This window comes from Salminus brasiliensis, chromosome 16, assembly GCF_030463535.1.
Source record: "Salminus brasiliensis chromosome 16, fSalBra1.hap2, whole genome shotgun sequence".
Classification (NCBI taxonomy): Eukaryota; Metazoa; Chordata; class Actinopteri; order Characiformes; family Bryconidae; genus Salminus; species Salminus brasiliensis.
The window spans coordinates 31,496,722-31,523,786 of NC_132893.1; the positions used below are offsets into that span (position 1 = coordinate 31,496,722).

General features: G+C 43.9%; 1 protein-coding gene across 4 annotated transcripts in view; it reads right to left on the reverse strand.

Annotated features, from left to right (window-relative positions):
- The window catches only part of rc3h2 (ring finger and CCCH-type domains 2), a 33,644-nt gene extending 15,040 nt beyond the window's left edge, over positions 1 to 18,604 (reverse strand). For 2 of the 4 annotated variants that reach the window (XM_072658320.1, XM_072658318.1), the window contains exons 1-7: positions 18,291 to 18,604; positions 7,650 to 7,953; positions 5,635 to 5,752; positions 3,809 to 4,042; positions 3,121 to 3,296; positions 1,301 to 1,501; positions 194 to 326 (exon numbers count right to left, since the gene is read on the reverse strand). In XM_072658320.1, the coding sequence (XP_072514421.1) occupies positions 194 to 326; positions 1,301 to 1,501; positions 3,121 to 3,296; positions 3,809 to 4,042; positions 5,635 to 5,752; positions 7,650 to 7,880 (1,093 nt within the window). In that variant the 5' untranslated portion in view covers positions 7,881 to 7,953; positions 18,291 to 18,604. Of the gene's footprint in view, positions 1 to 193; positions 327 to 1,300; positions 1,502 to 3,120; positions 3,297 to 3,808; positions 4,043 to 5,634; positions 5,753 to 7,649; positions 7,954 to 9,690; positions 9,823 to 18,290 lie in introns of those variants that run through there. The other 2 variants (XM_072658322.1, XM_072658319.1) reach the window with 2 other exon arrangements.
- Between the last annotated feature and the right edge of the window lie 8,461 nt (positions 18,605 to 27,065).

Here is a 27,065-nt window from a genome sequence, read left to right on the forward strand (position 1 = left end):
GTTCTCTGGAATGATGGTTGGTGCTCCATACAATACTTTTGGGATGAGCTGGGGTGGCAATTATCCAACATCCTGACCTTCCCAACATACCGGTCACTGAATCAATCAAATCTAGTAGAAAGCCTTCTTCCCTGGACAGTAGTGTCCCAATACTTTTGTCCATATAGTGCAGCCCTAGTTTTTGTATATTTACCTGGGTTATGGTCAATCCCGGCCAGCAGCTCCAACGGAGCCCGTAAGCTGTTGAGGTTAGCTGGATCACCGGTTCTTTGCAGGACTATGGTCAGCTCTTGGACACTTTTTGCAAAGGATTCTGGGGACTGGAGCTAAAAAGGAGAGGGGAAATAAATAAATAAATAAATAAAATGAAAAGAAAATATCCTTCCTATATATATTTATGCAAATACATTCAGGACAGCCACACAGACCTTCCTTGACTTCTAGACCACGGAATTAAAATTGTATAACAGTCTTATACAATTATAGTCTTTGGTCTCCACGTGACTTGCATATGCCATGTTGAGGAACTGAACAGTGCTCAGGGTCGTGAAGCACCTAAACTGCGGACCTAGGACTAATGCATCAACACTATGGCCCAGGGGCTCAAATCCCACACCACACGGCCAATTGTGCCCTCTCGGACTCCGGGAGCTGATGGCAACGCTCTCTCTCTTTCTCTGGCTAGGTAGATGGAGCCCTCTCCTCTCATCATTCTTAAGAGATGTTGGCCGGCACAGGTGTTGGTTAACTGGCGCGGCGGAGCTGGAGACCAGAGAGTGTCCACTATTGCCTGGCAAAGCTGGCTAGGGGGAGCTAAGAACGGGTGGCTTAATTGGTAATGCCTAACTGGGAGAAGGGGGGGGATCCAAAAAAACTACCTAAGAATATGGTGTTTGGTGTTCTCAGCCTAAAACTCAGTACTCAGATCAGGTGAGAGAATCAGGTGTTCTCCCGCTCATAATCTGCCCTATGAGTAATCATCACAGACACCAAACACTCATACCCCACCCCACTGAAATGCAGAGTAAACGAGGAGGATGTGGGAGAAAACAAAGCATGGAAGTGTTTCAAGGCCCAGAGCAGATTGTGAGAAATGGCCATTGTGGCAAACAAAACCACATAGCTGACTTGAGAACAAAGAGGGCTTCAAAAGCAGCCTTAACGACCAATTACTGGTCAAGTGAGTCATCAGCCACCACTACTACATCTGCTACAGTGATTTGTAAACGACTGACTGACTTCAAGCAGCGTAGGAGCGCTTAAAGATAAAGGAGCTCGTACGACAGGAGGTGGGCGGCACCTTGTCTATGATTGACTGCATGTGGGACTTGTGGACGAGGTCCCCATACAGTAGAGACGACCACTGCTCCGGAGAGATACGAAGCCCCGCCTCCATAGCGATGTGGACAATCTGAGCATCGTGCTCACGCCGCAGAGCTTCGTACGTCCGGAACTCCTCCTTCAGCTGCATCAGAGAGGAGTCTTCATCACGCTTCGTCACCTGAGGAAGAGGAGGAGGCGGCAACAGGTGAATTCGCGCTCACTTAAAGCCACAGCTTGTTTAACCAAATCTCATTTTCCAACCATTTCATCCGTTTAAAGCGGCCTTTTAGCTCTAGTACACTTTCACCACATTGACAAAAGTATTGGGACACCTGCTGATATCTCTTTCTTCTGAAATTACAGGTTTTGCTGCGTTTGTAGGAGTGTAAACGTCTTTGGGGAGCGTCCACTGTCCAAGGAAGAAGGCTTTCTACTAGACTTAAGAGCATTGCTTTGAGGATTTGATTGCATTCAGCGACAAGTCAGGTCAGAATGTTGGATGATATTCTCCCCACCTCATCCGAAAAAAGGGATTGCACCAGCAATCACTGCAGAGACCACAGGTCCACAGCTCAATGCTGGGGGGCTTCATACCCCTCTAGGAAACTATTGGCAAGTTTATCAGCTCCAGAATTTTATGTACACATGCCCCTCGTGCAGCGTGTTTGGTGTTCTCAGACTAAAACTCGTTACTCAGATCAGGTGAGAGAATCAGGTGTTCTCCCGCTCAGAATCTGCCCTAAGAGTAATCATCATAGACACCAAACACACACACACAAAGTAGAACAGGGCAGGCACGGTGAAGCATGAGCTACACAGATGTCGACTGCGTGCGCTTGGTGAGCGTGCTCAATAAGGAGCGGTGTATTTGCGGGACTGGCTCACAGCTTCTCCCACACAGACCTATATTAGCATTCCAACATTAGCAACAGCTCAGAATAAACAAACATGGGTGGAGTTCTGACAAGCAACAAGTTCTACAAGCTCGGATGAATCAAAGCAAATGCATACGTTATTAATTATTAGCCATCAGTCATTAATGGGTTAAACCTTCTGTACATCTGTCAGCCGAACAAATATAGAGTACTGGTGCATCCTGGGATAAGGGCCAGGGCCTTCCCGCCCTGCCAAACATGCCACGGTTACAGACCAACACACAGTGCAATTAACACTCACTCGGCGGCCCTCAACAAGCATCCTTACATAACACGGAGATCAAGTGTCAAGTTAAACTTGACAAAGCAACTCTACACAAGCTCTAGTACATACACTATATGGACAAAATATAGGACTCTTTGGAGCAGGTATACATGAATCTATTGGCATCTAATGCCAATCTAATTGCCTAATGCTAGGCGTGGAGTAGAGGAGTGTAAAGCCCCCCCAGCATTGTGAGAGCCGTGTTCTCTCGCTCCATCAAATTCTTTCGGGATGACGTGGGGTGGTGATCATCCAACATTCTGGCCAAAACCTAGTAGAAAGCCTTCCTCCCTGGACAGTAGACAGTGTTCCTCCCAACAAAAGCCAGGCAAAACTCTTTAATACCCTCAATTACACTAAACAAGCTGGTGTCCCAATACTTTTGCCATTTTAAACTTCTAGTTCTTAAGAAAGCTAAAGCGCAAGGCTATATTTTAAGATGAAAAATCACTGACTAGCAACTCCGTGATCATCCGTAACCTCTTAAGCCAGGAACACCGTTTAATCATGACTGAATGTTTGTTAATCTACATCTCGACATCAAATAATAGAACTTAATAGAGCTTCTTCATTAATACTGCCAACACTGGAACAAACCTTAAAGCAGGAGGCGCGGTACAGGAGCTGAACCACATGGCCGATGCTGGTTTTGGATGCTTGAGGGAAGCGAGCTTCCAACTTCTGAACCACGAACAGGACCAGAACCTTCCGCGAGAGGGCAGAGCCATCCTCGAGCGCTAGCAGCACAAGCTTCAGTGCATCTTCCTGCATTGCTGAAACACATGTAACACACAGAAGTGAAATGATGAGAGGAGCACATATTTAAATCAGGTCAATGGGGCAGACACTTATGCCTGGTGTTCTCAGACTCAACAAACTCTTTTTGAGATCACATGAGAGGTTCTCCCACTCAGAATCTGCCCTAAGAGTAATCATCACTGACACCAAGCAGCATCATACAGCCTGTTTAAAAACCACTGTATAAAACATGGTCTTAATTCAAGTGATAAAGCCTATAAAAGTGGTGTAAAGTTCAGAGAGATAAACAGGAAAGGGTTCTTTGAGTGATTTCACAGAAGAGCCATTTTTGGTTCTATAAAGAAAGTTGTTTTTTAAAGAAATGAGGGAGTAAACAACATTTAAGTGTCTTAAAACCTATAAAAAGGTTCTTCACACCTCTTTTATTCCCCCAAATGGTTCTTCTACAGCATCACAATCAAGATCAGTTGGAGGCAGAACAAAAAAACCCCCAAAAACATAAATATGAGAAGTTACTGGGACTTACCAGGACCAAGGAACTGACATCCACGTGCCCTCACAGCAGCCCACAGGTTAGCAGAGAGCTGCTGGGGATTTTGGTGCTGCAGGATGAGCTCCGTGACCGTTCGCTCCCCCAGAGACCTAGCTGCCCGCACCACCCGCAAACGCCCCTCCTCCTCCACCAGCTGACAGTTCACTAGCGTCACCAACTTCCTCTGCATTGGTCTGCTGAGGGTGCTTGGACTCAGAGCCACCACACCTTCCAGAAAGAGAACAGGGGGAAATGCACTCTAAGCTTCTGAATGGGCATGATTAACATTAATACAGTGGACTACTACCACCATTACACTTACTGTTACCATCACGGTGACTACCTCTAGCAACCATTACAGTCACTGTTACCATTACCACCATTACAGTTCTCCCCATTACAGCTACTGTACTTTTACCGGTACCATCATTACATACACCTGTTACTATTAACAGTACTATACTAGTTACCATATCCAATTAATCCAATTTACTGTTGCCACAATTAGGCATTTCTATTACACTTGCTTGTAAATTGTAATAGTAACAGTATGTCCATCATCAGTCAGTGGTCTCAGATGCAGCAGCTATCCCTGACTTCAGCTTTTAAGCTTTCCTCCAGAATCTGAGCCTTCCCTCAGCTAAGACAGATACAATGGGGCTACAGGTAATCTGTGCACAGAGAAGGCCATTTCAACTGCCCTGTAAATACCCACTAAAACTTATCCATCCACACTCTGTTAGAGATACTGCAAATCTATTCAGGTTGTCCAGAGCTCTGCACTGATGCTGGACCAAAATCACTAGGGATGCGTTCTTAATTTGCAAAGCATTTTGCAGCACGCTCCTAATAAGTCACTCTGCAACAGGCAACAAGCACCAGAGCCAATTTGGGATCTCCTAAGAGGCACTAGTTAATCACAACTGCATTATCTGGCCTGTTTACAGCTGACTGACTCATTATTGATTATATTAGAGATGAAATAATCTACGGTTTCCAATGTTTGTGGACACGGCCTTCTAATGAACTCCTCCAGCTACTTTAAGTTGCACCCATTGCTGACACAGATGCCAAAAGCACGAGCAGGAACTGTATTTGTGGAACAGCGATCATGCCCAACTCATGAGCTTGCCAAATCTCTGAATGCAATCAAATCCACACAGCAGTGCTCAGAAACCTAGTATAAGCCTTCTTCCCTGGACAATAGACACAGTTACTCCAACAAAAGCTGGATAAACTGTTTAATACCCTTAATTTCAGAAGAAGCACGGAACGAGCAGGTGTCTCAATACTTTTGTCCATGCAGTGCATGTGCGGGTATATGCATGTACATAAAGAGCCAGAATGGATTGATTATCTCATCAATCTCATCCGTTTTCCCTCATCACCCCTGTATGAAATTTTATTCCTTTTGTCTTTGATCTTCAAATGTTTTACAGTCTCTGTTATTCTTTCATGTCTGTTCAGGACAGCGATCAAAGCACTTCACTACTAGTGTATGAGACTCTATAAGCAAACTGTAGGCGTCTTTAAAACATGCATGTCTACATACAACCTAATTAAGTGCCGAAGTGCTTAAGAGTGAATTTTGGACGTGACCACACGCTCCCCGTCCGGCTGCAGGGCGCTTAATCTTTACCGTTCACCATCTGTGACGCACAAGCCCCAACCGCAGGCAGCGGAAAACAGGAAACACCATTCTGCATGTACACGGCCACTGAAACTCTACAACAAAAGGCCAGTGTAATGTGGCATATTCTCACTAGCTGACAGAACTGCAAGCACACACACACACACACACACACACACAAAAACACTACCTTTTCCTCCGCTAATAGGTTTGAGGTAGAGAGCCAGCTCCTCCACACAGGTTTTACACACTTCATAATGCTCCGTGTCCTCAGCGCTGCCCACACACACACTCTGGCCTTCAGGAACCTGTATAAAACAGACAAACATCCCTGTAAGGAAACACTTAACAACTGTAAACATACATCAGACAATTCACTTTCCACCCAGCAAACACATCACATACACCCACTCCAGCAACATGGTATAAACCCTCTACTCTAGGTTTACTACAGCTCCATATGGACCCACATTAATTCAATAGGAAGCGAGGACGCACCAATACAATCATTCTGGGCTTGTATCGATACATAAATATTGAGGCTAAATTAATTTAGTAATCCATTTCAGCTCCCATTCCCCCTCCAATCACATTAAACTAAGCATTACAGCTCCCACTCCTCCCACACATTAACACACTACTACCCACAAGGTAATCATCTATACAAAGATAGAAACCCCCACACAGCAGTAACAAACAAGTGACAAACTTTCCATCTACAGACCCCCCCCCCCACCCCACTCTCCCAAAATGCCCCTTTTCTTCCTCCCAAACATCCCCTTCCACAAACCCCCTCAAGCAAAGGGCTAGAAATAGCCCCCTACACTGGAAAGGTGAGGAGCACCGTAGACCCCCTGAGGTTGTGAGTCATGCCATAGCTGGTGTGTTAACCAAAAAAGGAAGATCAAATGTTGCTCTCTAGGGGGAAAATATGACTTGGTGGTGAAGCGTCAGTGTTGCAGCCCATAGCAAACAATAACTTCCCGAAGACGGCTTCCTGAAGTCGACTGTTTCTTTTATTAGAAACAGTTTTAATAAATGAATATCCAGAACGCTGCTGGAGTGCTGTTCGAATCTTAAATACGTGGCCTAAGATGTGAACACCAATCATTACCCTGGATGGGCAATGACACCTGTATAAGTTTTATTGGCAAATTATTCCTTTAAACAAGGGAAATAAGTAAAGAAACAAGTTTAGATATTTAGATTTAGGATATCAGCATCAGCCCATTGGTATAATCCAATTATTATATTGGTATAATAATTATTACTGGTATACCCCTTAAGAGGCACTTATTATTTAAGAGTATACAAAAAAATTAAATAATAAAAACAAATATGAATACCCCTTGTGGTCCCTGACCCCAGTTCCTATTATTTGTATACAGCCACAAATCTATTTCCACTCTTAATATGTATTTTTCCATTCATACATTTCAAATTATTTATGTACTCATCACACATCACCCCCCCCCCCCCCCCCCCAAAAAAATAAAAATCACCCACCTGCTTGTATCTCACTTATCGATTATGACCTTTCCCCACTTTGACCCTGAAAACCTGCCTGTGGTTCTTTACACTGTTTCAAACGTCAGTCAATAGTCTGATAGAAATTACTTGCATTGAAAGTTTGGGGCAGTGCTGGCTCAGCGGTTAGAGCACTGGACTATTGACGACAGGGTTGTGTGTTCAATAGCCGGGTTCGGCAAGCTGCCACTTTCAGAAAGCGGCCTTCACCCTCTATGCTCCCCGGGCGCCGCAGCAATGGCTGCCACAGTCACGGTGTTTGTTCACAGCACGGATTGGTTAAAAGGTGGAGACCAAATTCTATCCGTGTCCAGCACTATGGGCGATTTGCTGACCGTTTGGGGCATGGACTCCACAAGACCTCTGAAGGTGCCCTGTGGAATCTGACACCATGGTCTTAACAAGTTATGAGGTGGGGCCCTCTATAGCAATGAGCCTTAGGTACCAAAACTTCTTTGACCACTTTGTCGGTACAGACCATTTGCAGACTGGGAACACCAGACGCTTTGACCCAGTCGTCTAGCCATCAGAATTTGGCCCTTATTAAAGTGGCTCAGGGGTTTGTTAGAGCACACACGTTTACCATCTACTGCACTGTGTGATTGGACAAGCAGGATAAGGTGAAGTGAACGGGGCATAATTCCAGACGTAGCAAACCTCCCCCAACCCTCTGCTCACCTGAGCTCCCACAAGCAGGAGCAGGGCGCGGTTGACCGGCAGCAGGTCGATGTCCGTGCTGATGGAGGTCTGGTCGAAGGGGCAGGCCTTACGGTGCAGTTTGTGCAGACAGGTCTTGCAGACGGTGTGTGAGCAGCCCAGGCTGATGGGCTTGTGGTTGCTGGCGTCAAACTCATTGTAGCAGATCGGACAGGACAGGAACTCTGTCCACTGAGCCGCCTGCACAGGCATCCTGTCACCTACAGGGGGCGATGATTAGCTCAGGGAGATTGCATGCCGCCACACCCTGATGCCTCACACATGCCTGTGGAGAAGAATATATAAAAATAAATAAACAAATAAATAAACAAACAAACAAACAAACAAGGAGGAGGAGTTCAAAACAAACTACACTTTTTTTTGAGCGTTCGACTCTGCTACAACACCCAACACTCTCAGCATTAAGATTTAGCAATGCACTGACATGGTAATATCTTGCATACACATCTGCTGACATTTATCAAAGTAATAATAATAAACAATAATAATAAAACTTAGAAAACATGTTTATTCTTCCCAAAGGAAAACCCATGTATTACAGCTGCATAAATGTATCGTAAACAGCAAAATAGCAAAAACACAGAAGCAGAAAAAGACCCTTACGTTTTTACAGAGACAAAAATAGTATTTTTTAAAATAATAAATAAAAAAGTAATGCATGGAGTGATGGAGAGCAAAGTAATCTACAGCATTTAAAAATATCTTAAAGTATGTATCTGGTGTAAGTATAAGTACTTTATATACCAAGTATATTACAGAGCATGTTATACACACAAATAAGAGTGTGTGTATTTTTATTTTATATAAAAATGTGTGTACACACACACACATATATATATATATATATATATATATATAATGTGTGTATGTTATACTTGTGTATGTATATATGATTTATTTTTCACATTTTTTATATAATATATTATTTATATATATATATATATATATATATATATATATATATATATAAATAATATGAGAAATATGCACACATGCACTAGTCCAAGTGGCAGTGCATGGTTACTATGCATGTTTCTTATATAAGGATTTTAAGATCACTGCGTTCATAATGAGCCACAGAGGCAGTAAAAGGGTCCTAGGTCAAGTCTTATAACCTGAGCCTCTTTAATGCAGTAAAACTTTTTAAAGCAGTTGGTTTATCAGATCTGAAGGCAAGCACCTATCCCTGCAGCAACAGCCCAGGCCTTGCGCCACGTGGCTTAGTTAGCTAGCTTAGCTGAGACGCACAGGCTGGTCCTGTAGTGCACTACTCATGCACTATCTAGGGAGCAAGGACTGCAAAGACTGGAAGATCACTAATCCAAACCAATTATGGAAGTAGTTACTCAAACTCACTAACATTCAGGGTGAGGGTGCAGACCAAAGCTGACCATGTGCACGAGAACATAAAAGATCAAATAGAAATGGACATTAGTTAGCTACTGCAAGCACTTCAAAGAAATCAGGAAAGGAATAAATAGAGAAAATGAGAGATAATTAGGACAGAATAGAGAATAATAAACGCGTGAAGAATAAAAGGAAAGGAAGCAGAAGTATGAATGATGACCACGTGCTCCCAGCGTGGCCCAAGAAGCAACTGGACACAGCTAGTGCTCCCACCTCCATTATAATATTTGATTAAAAATCAAAAGAAACCCAATAATAATAATAATAATCATAATAATCCAGTTCGGCCTCAAAAACAACTTAAAAACTACTAAAGATCTGATCAGGATCAGAGTAGGTCAGGCGCTCAGGCCTGCTGCTGAATACGATCACCGTTTTCTAATTATTCCGTTCCACCTTAAATTCTGCAGTAGCAGCACGCCGCACTCCGCACAGGCGCCTATGTGCGCTACAGCCCGATTTAAGGTGGAACGGAATAATTACAACAAGAAGTCAACTCCAGCCTCAAACTGGCCAGGAGGCCCGAGCGCCTGATGTACCCCGGTCCTAATCTGATCTCTTGGTGAATTTAACCGCATCCTGGAGGGAAACTCACCGTCACACCGCCGCACGACAGACCCGCGACACCGAACACACTCATGTTTGTCTCCGCTGCTGCTGCTGCTAAATTTAACACCACGGCCGACACGCAGCCGCTTCACCCACACACTCGCGCAGAGCTGCCGAACATGTGACAAAAACGTGCTCCTTCCCAGACAGGCTGCTTCTTCGTTGGGGTTTTGGGGGGGGGGGGGTTGCGGGCGGGCGCGCGCGCGTGTGTGTGTGTGTGTGTGTGTGAGAGAGTGTGCGCAGGGTTAACATACCGCCCCCTATGGGCTGACTTGAGAACATGAACGAGAGCCAATGTAGATAAAGGGAGAGAGTGAGAGAGAGAGAGAGAGAGAGTGAGTGAGAGAGTAAGTGAGTGAGTGAGTGAGTGAGTGAGTGAGAGAGAGAGAGTGAGTGAGTGAGTGAGAGAGAGAGAGTGAGTGAGTGAGAGAGAGTGAGTGAGTGAGAGAGTGAGTGAGAGAGTGTGAGTGAGTGAGAGAGTGAGTGAGTGTGAATGAGTGAGTGAGAGAGAGTGAGTGTGAATGAGTGAGTGAGTGAGTGAGAGAGAGTGAGTGAGTGAGAGAGAGTGAGTGTGAATGAGTGAGTGAGTGAGTGAGAGAGAGTGAGTGAGTGAGTGTGAATGAGTGAGTGAGAGAGAGTGAGTGTGAATGAGTGAGTGAGTGAGTGAGAGAGAGTGAGTGAGTGAGAGAGAGTGAGAGAGAGTGAGTGAGAGAGAGTGAGTGAGTGAGAGAGAGTGAGTGAGTGAGAGAGAGTGAGAGAGAGTGAGTGAGAGAGAGTGAGTGAGTGAGAGAGAGAGTGAGAGAGAGAGAGTGAGAGAGAGAGAGAGTGTGAGAGAGAGAGTGTGAGTGAGTGAGAGTGAGTGAGAGAGTGAGCAAGAGAGAGTGAGTGAGAGAGAGTGTGTGAGTGAGTGAGAGTGAGTGAGAGAGTGAGCAAGAGAGAGTGAGTGAGTGAGAGAGAGAGAGAGAGAGAGAGTAAAAGTACAAGAGAGGAAATGAGAAAGGTGGAGCGAGAGGCTTTCAACACTTCCCGTTATTTATATAACTTTATAGAATGTCCAGACGGTTACTTTGCACTTGCATTGGTTGCTATGGTATTGCAGTCGCTATGCTTGCCATGCAACTGCTTTGCTGTTCTATATGGTTGCCAGAATATCGCGGGTGGTTGCTATGCAGTTGCAATGGTACCCCAGATGCTTGCCATGCAACTGCTTTGCTGTTCTATATGGTTGCCAGGATATCGCAGGTGGTTGCTATGCAGTTGCAATGGTACCCCAGATGCTTGCCATGCAACTGCTTTGCTGTTCTATATGGTTGCCAAGATATCGCAGGTGGTTGCTATGCAGTTGCAATGGTACCCCAGATGCTTGCCATGCAACTGCTTTGCTGTTCTATATGGTTGCCAAGATATCGCAGGTGGTTGCTATGCAGTTGCAATGGTACCCTAGATGCTTGCCATGCAACTGCTTTGCTGTTCTATATGGTTGCCAGGATATCGCAGGTGGTTGCTATGCAGTTGCAATGGTACCCCAGATGCTTACCATGCAACTGCTTTGCTGTTCTATATGGTTGCCAGGATATCGCAGGTGGTTGCTATGCAGTTGCAATGGTACCCCAGATGCTTGCCATGCAACTGCTTTGCTGTTCTATATGGTTGCCAGGATATCGCAGGTGCAAAATAGGTGATATGGTCTCCCAATGTTATGCAGCTGCTATGGTGTTGCTAAACAGCAGCTGTGCAAATGCAAGTTAGTTGCTATTGTGTCCTAAATGGTTGCTTTGCAGCTGCTATAAAGTTGCTAAGCAGTTGCTATGATGTCCTAGGTGGTTGATATGCAATTGCTAGGGCGTTGCTATGCTGTTCAAAGTGGCTGGTTTGCTATGCAATGTGCAATCACTAAAAATGACCGAACAAGACTGAACTGAGTCTGGCGTAAATTAAACTGTGGCCACTGAGAGACGCACAGGTGCTCCTAAGTGTGCCCCTACGTGTGTTCCTAATAAAGTGCTCAGTGAGGGTAACTGCAACATTATTTTATGTGTTATTGTGATATTGTGACGCAACCCTCAACAATTAGACAATCAGAACAACTAATGAATGTAGGTACTTGTGGTACTGACAGTGGCACTGGTACGTGACTACTCAGCATGACTTATACAGCCTATACTATCTAAAACCACACGGCTGCAGAAGGCAGTTGCAGATACCAGAGGATGTCATGGAAAAAGAGCAAAAACAACACACCACTCAGAACTTCAGTGTCGGCAAATAAACAGGAAGTGATAGTACATTGTCTTGTGACTGCGGTGCATGCAACTACAACCATAAAGTGTGGGGAACTGAACTGTAGACTGAAATTCAGTACAACAGACCTCCATTTAAATATGTCCAAATGTTTGTGGACACCCCTTTTAATGAATGCATACAGCTACTTTAAGCCGCACCCATTGCTGATACGGATGTGCCAATGCATACACACTCACACAGCTTGTCTAGTCTCTATAGAGAAGTACTGCCAGTAGATAAGCACTCCCTGGAGCAGATAATCATGAACCTATTGGCACCATGCTGCCTAATGCCAGGCGTGGGCTAGAGGAGTATAAAGCCCCCCCAGCACTGAGCTGGAGTGGAGCAGTGGAAGAACTGTGTTCCCTAGAATAATGGGTGGTGCTCCATCCAATACGTTTGTGATGAGTTGGGGAGTTCGGAATGAGAAGGGGTGGTGATCCATCATCCAACATCCTGACCTCACTAACTTCAGCTCTTGTTGCTAAATGCAATCAAATCCTCACAGCAATGCTCCTCCAAAATCAAGAAGAAAGCCTTCTTCTCTGGACAGTAGAGACAGTTACTCCAACAAAAGCAGGATCAACCTTTTTTTGATGCCCTTGATAAAAGACAACAACAACAACAAATGAGCAGGTGTCCCAATACTTTTGACCATATAGTGTATGTCCTAAATGGAGCTGCAAGGTTTTTTCTGTGTAGAACTCCAGTCCTTACAGTTATGTGTGTTGGCATAGCAATGCCTTATCACTTCCTGTTAGTATAAGGGGTTAGTATATTAATATTTGGTGTACTTATCTGCCAAATACAGTCTATATACAGTCTATACCAAATAACATCCGTGTGTAGTACGCAATCGGGACTCTGGTGCGGGAGCTGGTGTGCTTGAGCATGGCAATAAAAATCACTCAGGATTTAGATGGCATTAAACGTGGGCTGAGTAGACCTGCTCAAGATTCACTACTGGGTGGCCTGAGCAGACTTAACACCTACAGTCTTCAATTTACACCTGCAATGTTAAGTGTTAATGTAAGTCCAGCTGGACTCAGATGAACACTGGTGGAGTCTAACTGTGGGGATTTTGCTGTGCAGCTGTTCCAGACGTAATGTCTGAATCATTCACAATGCAATATGCAGTACGGTAGGCTTCACTCCATAACTGCAAAAGAATCCAACACTGACTTGAAGCCCAATTCCCAAACCAGTACCACACAACTAGTGAAAGCACAATTAAAGGGAAAGAGACAGCCTATAGTCTATTTCTTACCCACAATTTACCATCATTACTGTCACAATATTGTATTAAACCCTTATAATCGAAAGCCAAGCAAACTACTCTAGAAGGACAAAAGTATTGGGACACCTGTTTATACACTGTTTCTTCCCAAATCAAATGTATTAACATTAGTCTTGCTAATCACACCTTTGTTAGAGTAACTGTCTCTACTGTCCAGGAAAGCTTTCTACTAAATTTTGCAGGAGCACTGCTGCTGCTCAGTGACAAGAGCGTTAGTGAGGTCAGGCTGTTGGGCGATTGCCACCTCACCTCATCCCCAATTCCTCAACTCACCCCAAGAGTGTTGGATAAAGCACCAACCATCATTCCAGAGAATTCCACAGCTCAATATACAAGCTATGTTATACAAGCTATGCACACTAGTGTCAGCAATGGGTACAATATAAAGTAGCTGAATGCATTCATCAGAAAAGGTGTCCACAAACATTTGGACATATAGTGCACGTTCTGAATGTCATTTTTGAGTGAACCAGGCTCCTTTCTTTGGTTCTAAACCAGCTCTGAACGGTGCAATCAGAACCGAGGAGGAGGCGGTGAATGCTAATGCTAATGCTAATGCACACTCACTAAGTGATCAGACTGCAGAGCTGTAAAGGAGCTGGGAGCTGAATGGTCAGGTGGGTCAGTCAGACTGGACTGTAAGATATTAAACACTAAAGTTTCAAAGCAGTGGTTTAAAAAGCTGCTCTAAACAAAGTAGATTGGATTAGATTTTAGTCTTAAGATTAGATTTTAGTCTGATTACAGAAACTGGTGGTAAAATAGTGATTTTACTGCTGTTCACTGTTGGGTATTAGCACGTCTTACCTGCTGTACTTTTTAAAGAAATGCAAATATCGGATCAGTCTCGGCCGATAGTAAGCAGTAAGGGACTCGGACCGGACCTAGTCTTAAGTCTCAAGTCTGAGTCACGTGAGTGGAGAAAACCAGCCTAGACGGCAGAAATAGCTGCCTAATAGTGATGATCTTAAAGGGTTAATAATAAGCACCTCTCATTATAGCCCAAGATGACGCAGAGGAAGCATGACATAAACCGAGACAGACACACACTCCTGACAGACAGTTGCTTGTGTTTTACGGGAGACTCACCACTCCCCCCAAAACTGCCAGATGAAGAACCTGAGCTCCAGGAATGTTAAGGGTACCGGGTGCAGCGGTAAGGGGGAAGGGGTGTGGGTGTCTCAGCATTTACAGATTGGCTCTTTGGGTGCATTGCAACAGGACCATGACCACCGCGTTGGAACATCCTGTCCCTGTAGCCCTGACACACCTCAACTCTCACACACACATTGACCAACATGTACACACGAGTATACACAGCACCAGTCAGACTCAAACGAATGAATGTGATCGAGGTCTGCCGTATATTTCTATTCATATCTATACACGTTTGCGGACACCCCTTTTAATAAATGCATTCAGCAACTTTAAGTTGCACCAATTGCTGACACAGATGTGCAAATGCACACAAACACACTCCTGTCCCTGTAGACACATGCTGCCATTAGAATAGGACTTAAATATAGGAAATGGAAGCAAATAGAAAAGTATGGACCTATCGGCTCCATGCCTAATGCCAGGCGTGGGCTAGAGGGGTATAAAGCCCCCCAGCATTGAGCATTGGTTCTCTGGAATGATAGACGTTGCTCCATCCAATCCTTTAGGTGGTGGTGTGGTGGTGATCGTCCAACATCCTGACCTCACAAGCACTCTTGTCACTGAATGCAATCAGATCCTCACAGTAGAGACAGTTACTCCAACAAAAGCAGGATCAAGAAGAAACGAAGAAGATTAGTGAGTGTCCCAATACTTTTGTCCAAATATTAAACATATTTGCAGTTTGCCAAGCAGTTTGTCAGACTCCACTGGAGAACTCTGATGGGCTATATTAGTGCCCACTTGGCAACTCCAGGCAAGCTTCTGTAGGGTGTTTATACTTACATTATTAGCACTGACGAAGCTTTCTCAGGTTGCTAGTAATTATCTCCCATTTAAACTGCTGAGAATCCCGCCCTTCAAAAGGGCAAACTCTCGTTGAAATTCTTAGGCCCCAAGTGTGTGTATGTGTGTGTATGTGTGTGTCAGCTTGTCTTGAGTAATCTTCCAAGGAATATGCACAGCTGGGACAGTGCCGTCTGTCCCAAAGTCCAAAGTCCGAAATCATATAAATGTAAACTTTTAAGTAAGCAATTTAATGGTAGGGGTTCGAGGCGTAAAGTGTCAGAACTTCTTAATAAACCTAATAAAAGTCATGAAGACCTTTTTTGTCCTCTATAACACAGAGAGCTGCTACTAGGCTAGATACAGTATAAAATGAAAGTGTTGTCTTCACCCAGAGCTAATTTACGCAATATTGCCCTTATCTCACAAGAGTTAATCAGCCAAGACAGGTTTGGTTCTTTAGCCTTGCCCTGGAGCTACAAGGCTAATGTACCAAATCAAGCTATCCTTTGGGCTCCAGTCATGCCATGACATATGACAACCACTTCTGAGTGTGTTGAGTATGTTTGTATCTCTGTAAAATGTACAGTTGCTACTGTCTTATCCACCACTACCCTAAAAGAACACAACAGAAAGCAGTGGTCATCAACCATGTAGGTGAAGAAGCAGAAGTTTCACCCCCAGCTTAAATCCACTATCTGATTCAACTACTCCCAGTAGGCTCACTATGGGACCAGGCCCAGATGTGTTCAGATAGGGTCAGGACTCTTCTGAACTCTTCTGAGCACCAGCAGTGGCAACGCATACACAGGCCCCTAACCTGAGGCGGGCTGAAGCAGGTTTCTAATAGAGCATCAGTGTGACATCAGTGTTTACAGGTGGCTAGTGTTACAGTGCTGTGAACACGCCGCACTAAAATAGGGAGAATTGGTCATTCATGAGGATTGGAATGGATTAGTTATGTGATTCTGATACAGACTCACATCATGTCAGGACTTTACACTGGATCATTCACTGTAGTTACTAATAATGCGCAGTAGCTGCTGAATAATTCATAGTATTTACTGGACTATTCATAGTGGATATTTAACTTTTCACAGTAGATCCAGACAAATTCATTGTCCTTACTGTATATTTCAGTATAGATACTGAACAATTCATAGTAGGAATTTAATAATTTACAGTAGAAACTGAATAATTCATAGTAGGAATTGAATAATTTATAGTAGATACAGAATGATTGATAGTCCTTACTGAATATTTCAGAATAGATACTGAATAAGTCTTAGTAGGAATTGAATAATTTACAGTAGAAACTGAATAATTCATAGTAGGAATTGAATAATTTACAGTAGAAACTGAATAATTCATAGTAGGAATTGAATAATTTACAGTAGAAACTGAATAATTCATAGTAGGAATTGAATAATTTATAGTAGAAACGGAATAATTCTTAGTAGGTATTGAATAATTTCTAGTGGATACTGAATAATTCATAGTAGGTATTGAATAATTTCTAGTAGATACTGAATAATTCATAGTAGGTATTGAATAATTTCTAGTAGATACTGAATAATTCATAGTAGGAATTGAATAATTTCTAGTAGAAACTGAATAATTCTTAGTAGGTATTGAATAATTTATAGTAGATACAGAATGATTAATAGTAGTTACTAAATAATTCATAGTAATTACTGAATAAGTCATAGTATGTATTGAATAATTAATACCAATTACTAAATAATTCATAGTAGTTATTCAATAATTTATAGTAGCTATTAAATTATTCATAATAGTTATTAAATAATTCATAGTAGTTACTAAATAATTATTAGTAGGTATTAAATCATTCATAGTAGATACCAAATAATTATTAGCAGATACTGGATAATTAACTAGTTACTAAATAATTAATAGTAGTTACTAAATAAGTCATAATAGTTATTGAATAATTCATAGTAGTTACTACATAACTGCTCCTAGATGCTGAGTAATTCATAGTAGTTAACAAATAATATATCACAGATATGTAATGGTTCACTGTAGTTACTGAATAATACATTTTAAAAGGATTTAGTCTCAATTGGGTTTTAACAAATATTATAAATACAACAGCGATACAAATCAAGTTAACAGTAACATCAGAGTGACGTCAGTCACCCATATCATTTTCTGCCATCTCACACCCATGTCATTGCGGAGTCACTCTTGTGCATTTGGGAATGTTAGTTACTTACCTACTGAAATACTAGGTGCACTATAAGACATCTGCAGGACGTCTGAAATCTGGAAGAAGTTATGAATGTGAAAGTGAAAGGAAACTCAACTTGCTGGTGGACGTTTTGCTATGAAGGGACATTTCCTTTTCACCCTCCCTGATTATGTGACTCATAATGGAAAGAAAACCTGTGACAAACCCAGCACTGTTTATATATATATATATATATATATATATATATATATATATACTGGCTTGGCATTTCTTTCTGACTGTGGGGAAGATTACAGTGCAAATACTTCCCTAAAGGGAACATGCTGTGCCCACAAAGCCCTGGGTCAAACTTTTGCTCATTTACAGATCCATACAGTGCCACCAGAGCAAAGGTGTGAGCATGCTGCCCACTCCTAAACAGGCTGTGGAGAACCTTTTTTTTTGGGAAAGAACCTTTGCATGCACTTACTTCAACCTTTAGAAGCTTCCTCACACATACATTACACTTTATGGAGCCAGAAATGGTTCTTCTCTGGCACTGTTTGAAGGAACCCTTTGTAGCACCTTTATTTTTAAGAGTGCACATGTGAAGGGTGCTAAAGGGTGCTAAAGGGTGCCTCACAAACTAATGAAATGCTCAGAAACGAATGCATCTCTAATGTTAAACCCTGTGTACACACACACACACACACACACACACACACACATATACAGACACACACAGGCCTGCATGCACGTGCACTCACTACTGCTACACTGCGAATATTGCACAAGCCAGTGTGGACTCATCTCGAGGGCTTCTTGCACAGCACTCCTGCAAGCCTTCACTCTGTCAGGGACAACTTTCACTTACCCTAAGCACAGTGACAGGCGTGAACCGTCATCATCATCATCATCATCATCATCTTCTTCATCATCTTCATCATCACCATCGTCATTAACACCATGTCCACAGTCTACGTCCACTCCCCAGTGCCGGAGAAAACACGCAGACGGTCTCGGGAGCGCGCGGGACGCACTTTCCGCTCGGCTCTCTGAAGTCTGCTGATCTCTCTGATGTCCTCTGAATCGCTCTGTGCTCCGCGCGCCGCTCCCGTTGGCTCATGAAGCGGTGAGGCGCCTCAGCTCGTATCACTCCGCCTGCACAGACGTCCTGCACGGCGCAGAGAAGACTTGGAGAAGACTCGGGTTGATGAAGTGAACGTGCTGAGGGTATGACACAGGCATCTTAATCACAATGCGGGGCGTTTTGGGGAGGGTTTTTTATTTATTTATTTATTTATTTATTTATTTATTTTGGGGGGGGCGGGGGGCGGGGGGGCGTGGTACTATTTTGTTGGTCGGAGCAAGGATATGCAGGCGTGAAGAGGCGAAGCCGGAACGAGCCGCTTTTTGAGGCGTGGGGGCAAAGCGCGCTTTTAAAGAGACAGGTCAGCCGCGGTCAGTTTCAGCATGGCTTAGAGGCGACGGGTAATGGGGGTGTGTAATGGACAGTGGGTAATGAGAAGAAGTGGGCAGTAAACCATGGCAGAAGGAAATGACCAGCAGGTAGTAAATAATGCGTGATGATGATGGGTAGTGGACAAACGGTAATGTCAAGTCAAGTAATGGACAGCAGGCAGTGGATAGTGGACAGTGGACAATGGGTAATGGGGGTAGTTCAGTGGAGAGTGGGAAATAAACGGGCAGTAAACCATGGACGTTGGTCAGTGGCCTCTAGGCAGAAGGAAATGACCAGCAGGTAGTAAATAATGCATGATGATGATGGGTAGTGGACAAACGGTAATGGACAGCAGGCAGTGGATAGTGGACAGTGGACAATGGGTAATGGGCATAGTTCAGTGGAGGGTGGGAAATAAACGGGCAGTAAACCATGGACGTTGGTCAGTGGCCTCTAGGCAGAAGGAAATGACCAGCAGGTAGTAAATAATGCGTGATGATGATGGGTAGTGGACAAACGGTAATGGACAGCAGGCAGTGGATAGTGGACAGTGGACAATGGGTAATGGGGGTAGTTCAGTGGAGAGTGGGAAATAAACGGGCATGGGCATTGGGCAGTGGGAAATGTGTAATGATCATCAGGTAGGTAATGGATGATAGGTACTGGTCAAATGGTAATGGACACTAGGCAATGGGTAATGAAAAGGTAAGTATAGGACAGGGGGCAGTAGGTAATGGGCAGTGGGTTAAAGAAATACGAAACTATGTAATGACCGGTGATAGATAAGGGGTAGTGGTCAGTGGGTAATGTAAAAGTAGGCCGTGAACATTGGATAATGGGCAGTAGGTAATGAGAAGTGGATCAAACAGTAAACTGTGGGCATTTGGCAGTGGGAACTGGAACTGGGCAGTAATAAATATCTTATACTAGTAGGTGGTAATAACAGGTAATGGGTTGTAGACAGATGGTAATGGGCGGTAGGCAATGGGTAATGAACAAATAAGCTGTGGACATTGAACAATAGGTAGTGGGCAGTCAGCAGTAGACAAGATGGGCAGTGGGCAACCAGTAATGGGCAGTATATAATAGGTAATGTGGGAAATTGATCATGGGCATTGAGAAAGTAAGTGGGCAGGAGGATAATGGCCAGTGGGCAGTTGGGCAGTAGGAAATATGTAATGACCAGCATGTAGTGAATAATAAGTGGTAAATAATGGGTGTTGGGCAGCGGACAGTAGGCCGCAAATGATGCATATGGGGCAATGGTTAGTAGACAGTGGACAGTAAGCACTATGAAATGGGTAATGGACATTGGATGAAGGACAGTGAACCGAGGGTAATGGGCAGCTGATGAGCGCCCTATACTGTCGTTCCATTTCTCATGATCCAAACCACATCCAAATACTCCTAGATGCTCTCCTTATCCCTCTTCCAGACATTCTCCTGAGGGAGAGGAACAGTGGGGCCTGAGGCTTTAGCAAGCTTGTGCTGAACTGATTCTGGATGACATTTCTCGAGCACAACTTTCCAGAACCAGGTTCTGGATCCAGGTTCTGGCCGCCCTGCTTGGTGTTCTGTTCTCGTTGACCGAAAACAAAGCAGAAGGTTCCATGAACTCCGATTGAAGCCCGAGACTGTCCCGACTGTCCCATAAAGTCTTTAACTCGCAGAGGATCATCATTCCACCGCTGAGATCTTACAGAGTGCTGACACAGAGCTGTACCGCACCTTCTGAGAGTTACAGTAAGAGAGCAAGAGTGAGTGAGGTGATATGGAGGCGTTTAGACAGGGTGGAGGTGCCACTGTGTGGTGATATACTGAACTGCAGCCAGCCTTATTTTAATTTATTGGAAATTCCAGTGTGATTTCTTTGTCACTGTAATTCTGTCCGCTGCATTTGACTCATCTGTGGTAGTGAACACACACACACACACACACACACACACACACACACACACTAGTGAACTAGGGACAGCCAACTCCAGCACTCCGGGGAGCAGAGAGGGTGAAGGGCCTTGCTCAAGAGAACAGGGCCCAACAGTGGCAGCTTGCCGAGCCCAGGTATCGAACCCACAACCCTGTCATCAATAGCCTGGAGCTCTAACTGCTGAGCCCCTGATTGGACCAATACTGCAACAGGTGAGCGATCTGTGAGGGATCTGAACAGCTTCCACTTCCACAAACAATGATCCAGTGGATTTGCTGACAGTCCTATTAGAGCCCATTATCAACATTAAAACTTTCACTTCTGAGGCCTTAGAGGAAGATACATGTAAACTCTATGCCTCATAAACATGCAGCCTGTGCAGAAAGACATGTATTTTCCTTGACAATGTGCCTTTTATTAAATATTAATGTGTGCTGAGTCAGATAATATGAATAACCATGCCAGCGCAAAACTGAATATCCCAGCAACACTAGTTTTAATATAGAAATTACAGTTGAAACCTCGGGATTCTGTTATTTTTGTGTATTTACCTAGTATAAAACATGCTGCCAATGGCTGAAATATGTATATTTTACTTGATAATGCCAAAATATGAAATATTTAAATGTCCTGATTAAGGTTACATTAATAAAGACCCAGTGCAAAACTTTATTTTCCAGCAACAAAAAAAGTTTTAGTACAGAAATGAGTCAAAATGTCACCTAGTACAATACATGCTGCCAATGGTTGAAAGACGTATATGTTTCTTCAGAATTCCCCTTATATTAATTATTTATTAGTCCTGATTAAGATGATATTAATAATTTGCCAGTTTCTGTATGAAACATGCTGCCCGTGCTGAAAGACATGTATTTTTCTTGACAATGCCTTTTTTATTAAAGATTTACGAGTCACGAGTCAGATTATACTAATGAATTAACAGTGCAAAAAAACATATTTTCACTAGTCACTAGTCGTAATATAGAAATGAGTCAAAATCTCTGGAACCTGGAATCAGAATGCCCCTTATATTAAATACTTATTTGTCCTGATTAAGATTATACTAATAACGTGCCAGCGCAAAACTAAGTATAAAATAATTACTTCTTTATATCTGTTATTAATTACAATTATTAATTTACATTACGTATATATTGCTGTTTTCTGAAATCAGTTCATATTTGCAATTCACAAAAGTAATGTATATATATTACTAAAGTAATATAAGTAAAGTATATATAGTAATAGTAAAATAAAGTAAGTAAATTAAATATATATATAATTTGTTAAATATATATTTATATTTATTTATAATTTTTAATATATTTTCATATTCATGTTTAGGACTTTTATTTTGACAGAATTGTTTTTTGTTTGCTACTCTGGCCGCTTGACTTCATTGTGACGTCATAGACGTCCTCCCTATTCCCCGCCGCTCTCGCGTGTGACGACACGTGACGTCAGCAGTGACGCCATCCACTCTCGAAGTGCATAAAAGCGCAGGAGTTCGAAGGTGCAGGACCAGAAAGCATGGCGTACGTGCACAGCGCTGGAGACAGGCGGGTGGAGGCGGAGGCGGAGGTGCAGGTGGAGGTGCAAGCCGCCTACGAGGCAGCACTGCTGCGGAGCCGGAGGGAGGTCATCCTGACGGAAAACGACGGGCTGTGGGAAGCCTGCCGCTCCGCAGAGCAGGAAACCGAGTCCCTGCTGGAGGAGAACAGGGACCTGAAGGAGAGGGTGAAGAGGCTGCAGGTCCTCACCGCGGACTGTGCAGCCTCACGAGAGCGCGAGCTGGAGGAAACCCAGAGCTCGCGCAAAGCTCTGCAGAAGGGGAAAGCGAGGGAGCTGGAGCTCAGGGTGGAGTTGGCCCAGCTTCAGATGGAGAACGAGCGGCTGGAGGACGAAGTCTACGCCCTCTCTTGCAGTCTGGAGGACAGCAAAGACGAGAGGCAGCGTTATGCGAATGAAGCCAGGGACCTGCAGAAGAACTGCAGCAGGCTCTCCAACTGCCTCCAGGAGCGACGGGAGGCTCTGATGGAGCAGCAAGAGAGGCTCGTGAAGAGGAGCTCGGTGACGACTGAGCTACAGTCACTAACTGAGAACTACGCCTCCCACGTTGAGCTGAGCCGGGAGAGGCTGAGCACCCTGGAAAAGCGTGTAGCTGCTGGTCCAGATTTTGGGAGCACAGCGCCCTCTATCGCCGAGGAGATTGCGCAGGCTGAGGCAGCAAAGGAACACGAGCTGCAGGAGAAGGAACAGAAGGTCCATGTAAACGGTGGCAGCAGCAGCAGCAGCAGCAGCAGCAGCAGCAGCTGGCTGAGATCCATTCTGCTGGTTCTGTTGCTCCTGTGGATCATATTCTCCACACCCTTCCAGTGCAGTAGCGAGTCCTGCCATCTGCTTGGTGATCTCCTGCGGGATGCTGTTCTGTCCACTCTTGGTCCTTACTGCACTGTCCATCACTACGTCCTGCCCCCAGTCTAAACGCTCTCCTCTCCAAACAAGCCCCCCTTCCTCCTCCTCCTCCTCCTCCGCCTTCACCACCAGAACCAGAACCAACTAGAACATTACTATTTGTCCTTACGACCCGAAACCGACCGAACCGAACCCCTAAACCTTAAACCCTTTACCTACAGTAGTCACTAGATCAATGACCTGAGTGTTAGTGTTTACATTATGGTCAGGGTTACCATAGAAACCATGGCGAACCCTGATATCTGCTATTAGTTACTATCCATCAGTCATTAATACACTAAATCCCCTCGTCCTTCAAGGTAGATCAGATATATTTGTAGATCTGTGATGAAGATTTGATCTAACTTATTAAATATAATATTATATTAAATATTATATTAAAATATAATAAACCTCCACTAGCTTGATGCTAAAATCAAAAGGGGGTGTTATAATGCAGAATAACAGGATTTATTGATGTCAAATCAACACAAGCTATTCAATAAGCAATACAACCTGGCTGCAGTTTCATCTCTGACCAGGCGGTGGCGCCTTTATCCTATCTAAACCCCTCTCAGTACCACCTCACCCACTCTGTAGCTCATCTGCTGCTGCACAGCTTGTGGTGGTCATCCTCCAGTCCTTCCTCAGTGCTCACAGGACGCTGCCCACAGGAGATCGCTGATAGCTGGATACTTCTGGTATGGTTGGTGGACTGCTCTCCGTCCAGCAGCTCTGCTGTGTCTGGTCCACTCCATGTCACCAGAGTCACTGCAGTGCTGAGGAAATGACCCACCACCCCAATACTACCTGCTCTGTGGTGGTCAGTCCTGTGGGGTCCTGAGGCTAACAGAATATACAGAGAAGCAGATGGACTACAGTCTGCAACGTGCTCCTAGACCCCTTTAACAGGTTTTACAGAGGCCTTCACTGGATGTAAAGGTTCTAAAGGGTTCTTCACACTCACACATCTCTCTATACGGTTCTTTACAGAACCAAAAGTGGTTCTTCTTCTATGGGGTTGCTCAAATTACCATATGAAGCACATTATTTTTGGAGTGCGTGTCACACATTCGACGATTCTCTCTAAAGCCGCGACTTTCTCGGCTATTATACCCATTGGGGCTGGCTGCTGCACACCTCACCTCCAGTTTTGCAGCTTCTGAACTTGCTATGCGTACGTAGATTATTTAAAATGCCAAAACGATATAAATGCTTTAACCATTTTAATTACAGACTGGATAGAAGGCCGTACCTGACCCCTGAGCCTTGTAAAGCCATCCCCTGGAAAAGACGGGGGGCCAGTAGAGCTTAGGCAAACACTAGGGGAGCCAAAGCCATTGGTTTTCCAATAACGTCATGACATGCTCTTGGCACGCTTGTGGTATTGACTCACTCATCATTCTCTCAAGGTTAAGAAAAACACATTTGCCAGTAGCGAATGTAAAGTTCTGTAGTAAGGACTTAAATTCATTGGGAAATCTCAAATTACAACCCAAATTAACTTGTACAATTCTCTTTTATTAGATATTAACAACTGTGATACACTAGCCTTCCCTTTTTTTTTACATTTCCACCTTAAAAATAACCAAATCATTTTAGTCAGCTCCATTACTATAATCCCTTATAAACACGAGGATCGATACCGATGAATCACTGCCTTCAGCTCAACAGTGAGTCAGTGCATTTCCACACTTCTGCTCTGTAGTAAAGTCCACGTACCAGGCCAGGCCATGGTGTGTTTAAGTCACCGTTACGCATCTGTTACAAGTCTGTGCTGATCTTGTTGGTGGGCGGACTGAACTTTTGCAAGACGCCAGCTAGCAGTAGAGAAAACACAGAGACATTACAGCCACTGTGGTGTTTAAAGGCTTAAGGGCTGCTGAAGAACAATATTTATCCGTGTGTTTCAGTGTAGTCTAGACTGTCGGAGTGTTTGGTATGAAAGGTGTTGGCTGTGTGTGCTCGGATTGTAGTTTGTTTGGTCTGGAATCTGTATGTTTTCATCACTACCGTCTGTCAGTTAGCTCCAGTTCATACTGGTGGAGTTCATCAGTAATGGAGATTTAAGGAGATTTAAGATTTAGCTTGCGATCATCTCACTTTGCTTGGATGCTGTTCTGCTGTCCTGCTGTAACCTGGCTGTATTTACTTCAGTAGCTGTAGCAAGAGACTGTACAAACAGACACATGAACTACCATGACACCTATGGGCTTTATTTAAACTCTCAGAGGTCCGTATGTGTCTCTTATAAATAAATACACTGTAACTTACACATCGTTTTCACAGACACTATGGAATAGTTCATATATGGAATAGCAGCCACTGAATAATAAGATTAATAACTGAATAATCAGCCTGCAGATGTCCATTCACTACTCCTGGGGCAGAGCCTCTTCCAAACATCAGGCAGGCCTTGTGGGGTGTTTCTCGTAGGCCAAGGAAAGCCAATGGTCCAAGGAAGGCCTACCGATGAACCAGTGACAGGGCCATGGACGCCCAAGGCTTATTGATGCACATGGTAGTTAGCCTGTCAGATCCAATCCCACTGAAGAGCTACAGCAGAACAAATTATATATATATTGTAAGATTATAATATAGATGATCTTGTTGAGGCCATGCCTCGACAGGTCAGGTTTTGGCCGCATGACGGGGACCAAATTGATATGCATGTGGTTTTATTGTTATGGGTGATTGGAGTATGTTTATACCCCAAAGTATTGGGCCACCTGCTCATTTAACCCTGCCTTTGTTGAAGTAACTGTCCCTACTGTCTAAGGAAGGCTTTTCTAAGGCTCTGGAGCATTGCTGTGAGGATCTGATAGATGCATTTAGCAACAAGAGCGTTAGCGAGGTCAGGATGTTGGATGATGATCACCACCCCACCCCACCCCACCACCCTTCCTCAACTCCCCAACTCATCATACATGTATTGGCTGGAGCGGCACCATCATCCCAAATCATCACAACAGATCTGCTCATCCCATCCTGCTGTGCAACACATCCTAACTATAATGCCAGCCAGTAATCTGCTGTGTTTACAGGGAATATCGTACGATGAGGTGATTTCACTATACAGCATGAATACATGAATACCAGCATGAAATTCTGGCAGTAATTACCAGTGCTTTGGGCTCCACGTGGTTCAGTGGTCTAATGCACTGCCACTATGGCCCAGGGGACACAAGTTCGAATCCTGAGCTACGCTGCTTTGCCATCAGTGGCCGAAGTCGCTGAAGTTGGTGGTGCTCTCTCCAGGTGGGTAGATGTGGAGATCTGGAGATCTCTTCACTCTTTATTGGTCTTAAAGCGATGTTGGCCGGCATTACGCATCACGCGGCACGTTCCTCTGAGTGTGTTGGCTGCCCAGTACGTCATCGTGGCTGGCTTTGCATGTATTGGAGACATGTGTTACGTCCTTACCCTCCTAGTGTCAGGAGCATTGCTAGTGATAGGGGGAGCTACGAACGTGTGGGTTCACTGGCAGGAAACATTATAATTGATTATTACTACATATATACATTGCATATAATATAATAATTTAATATTTCATTGTTAAATTGCTCATTTCCATGTTGATTGCATGTTAATGTAATGTATAGAAAACAACAGTAGCTAAAAATGTAAAGAAATGATAATAATACTTAATTCTTTGTACTGCGCTGTTCTTTCCACTTAGATGCCTTTCCCACACAAACACAAACATCAGAAACAGACTATACAGGTGTTTCCCTCACAGCCCAGTCACTAATTACCATCCCCACCCTCAAACATACCTGCCTTGCTGTAAAGGTTAGGGGCGTCTG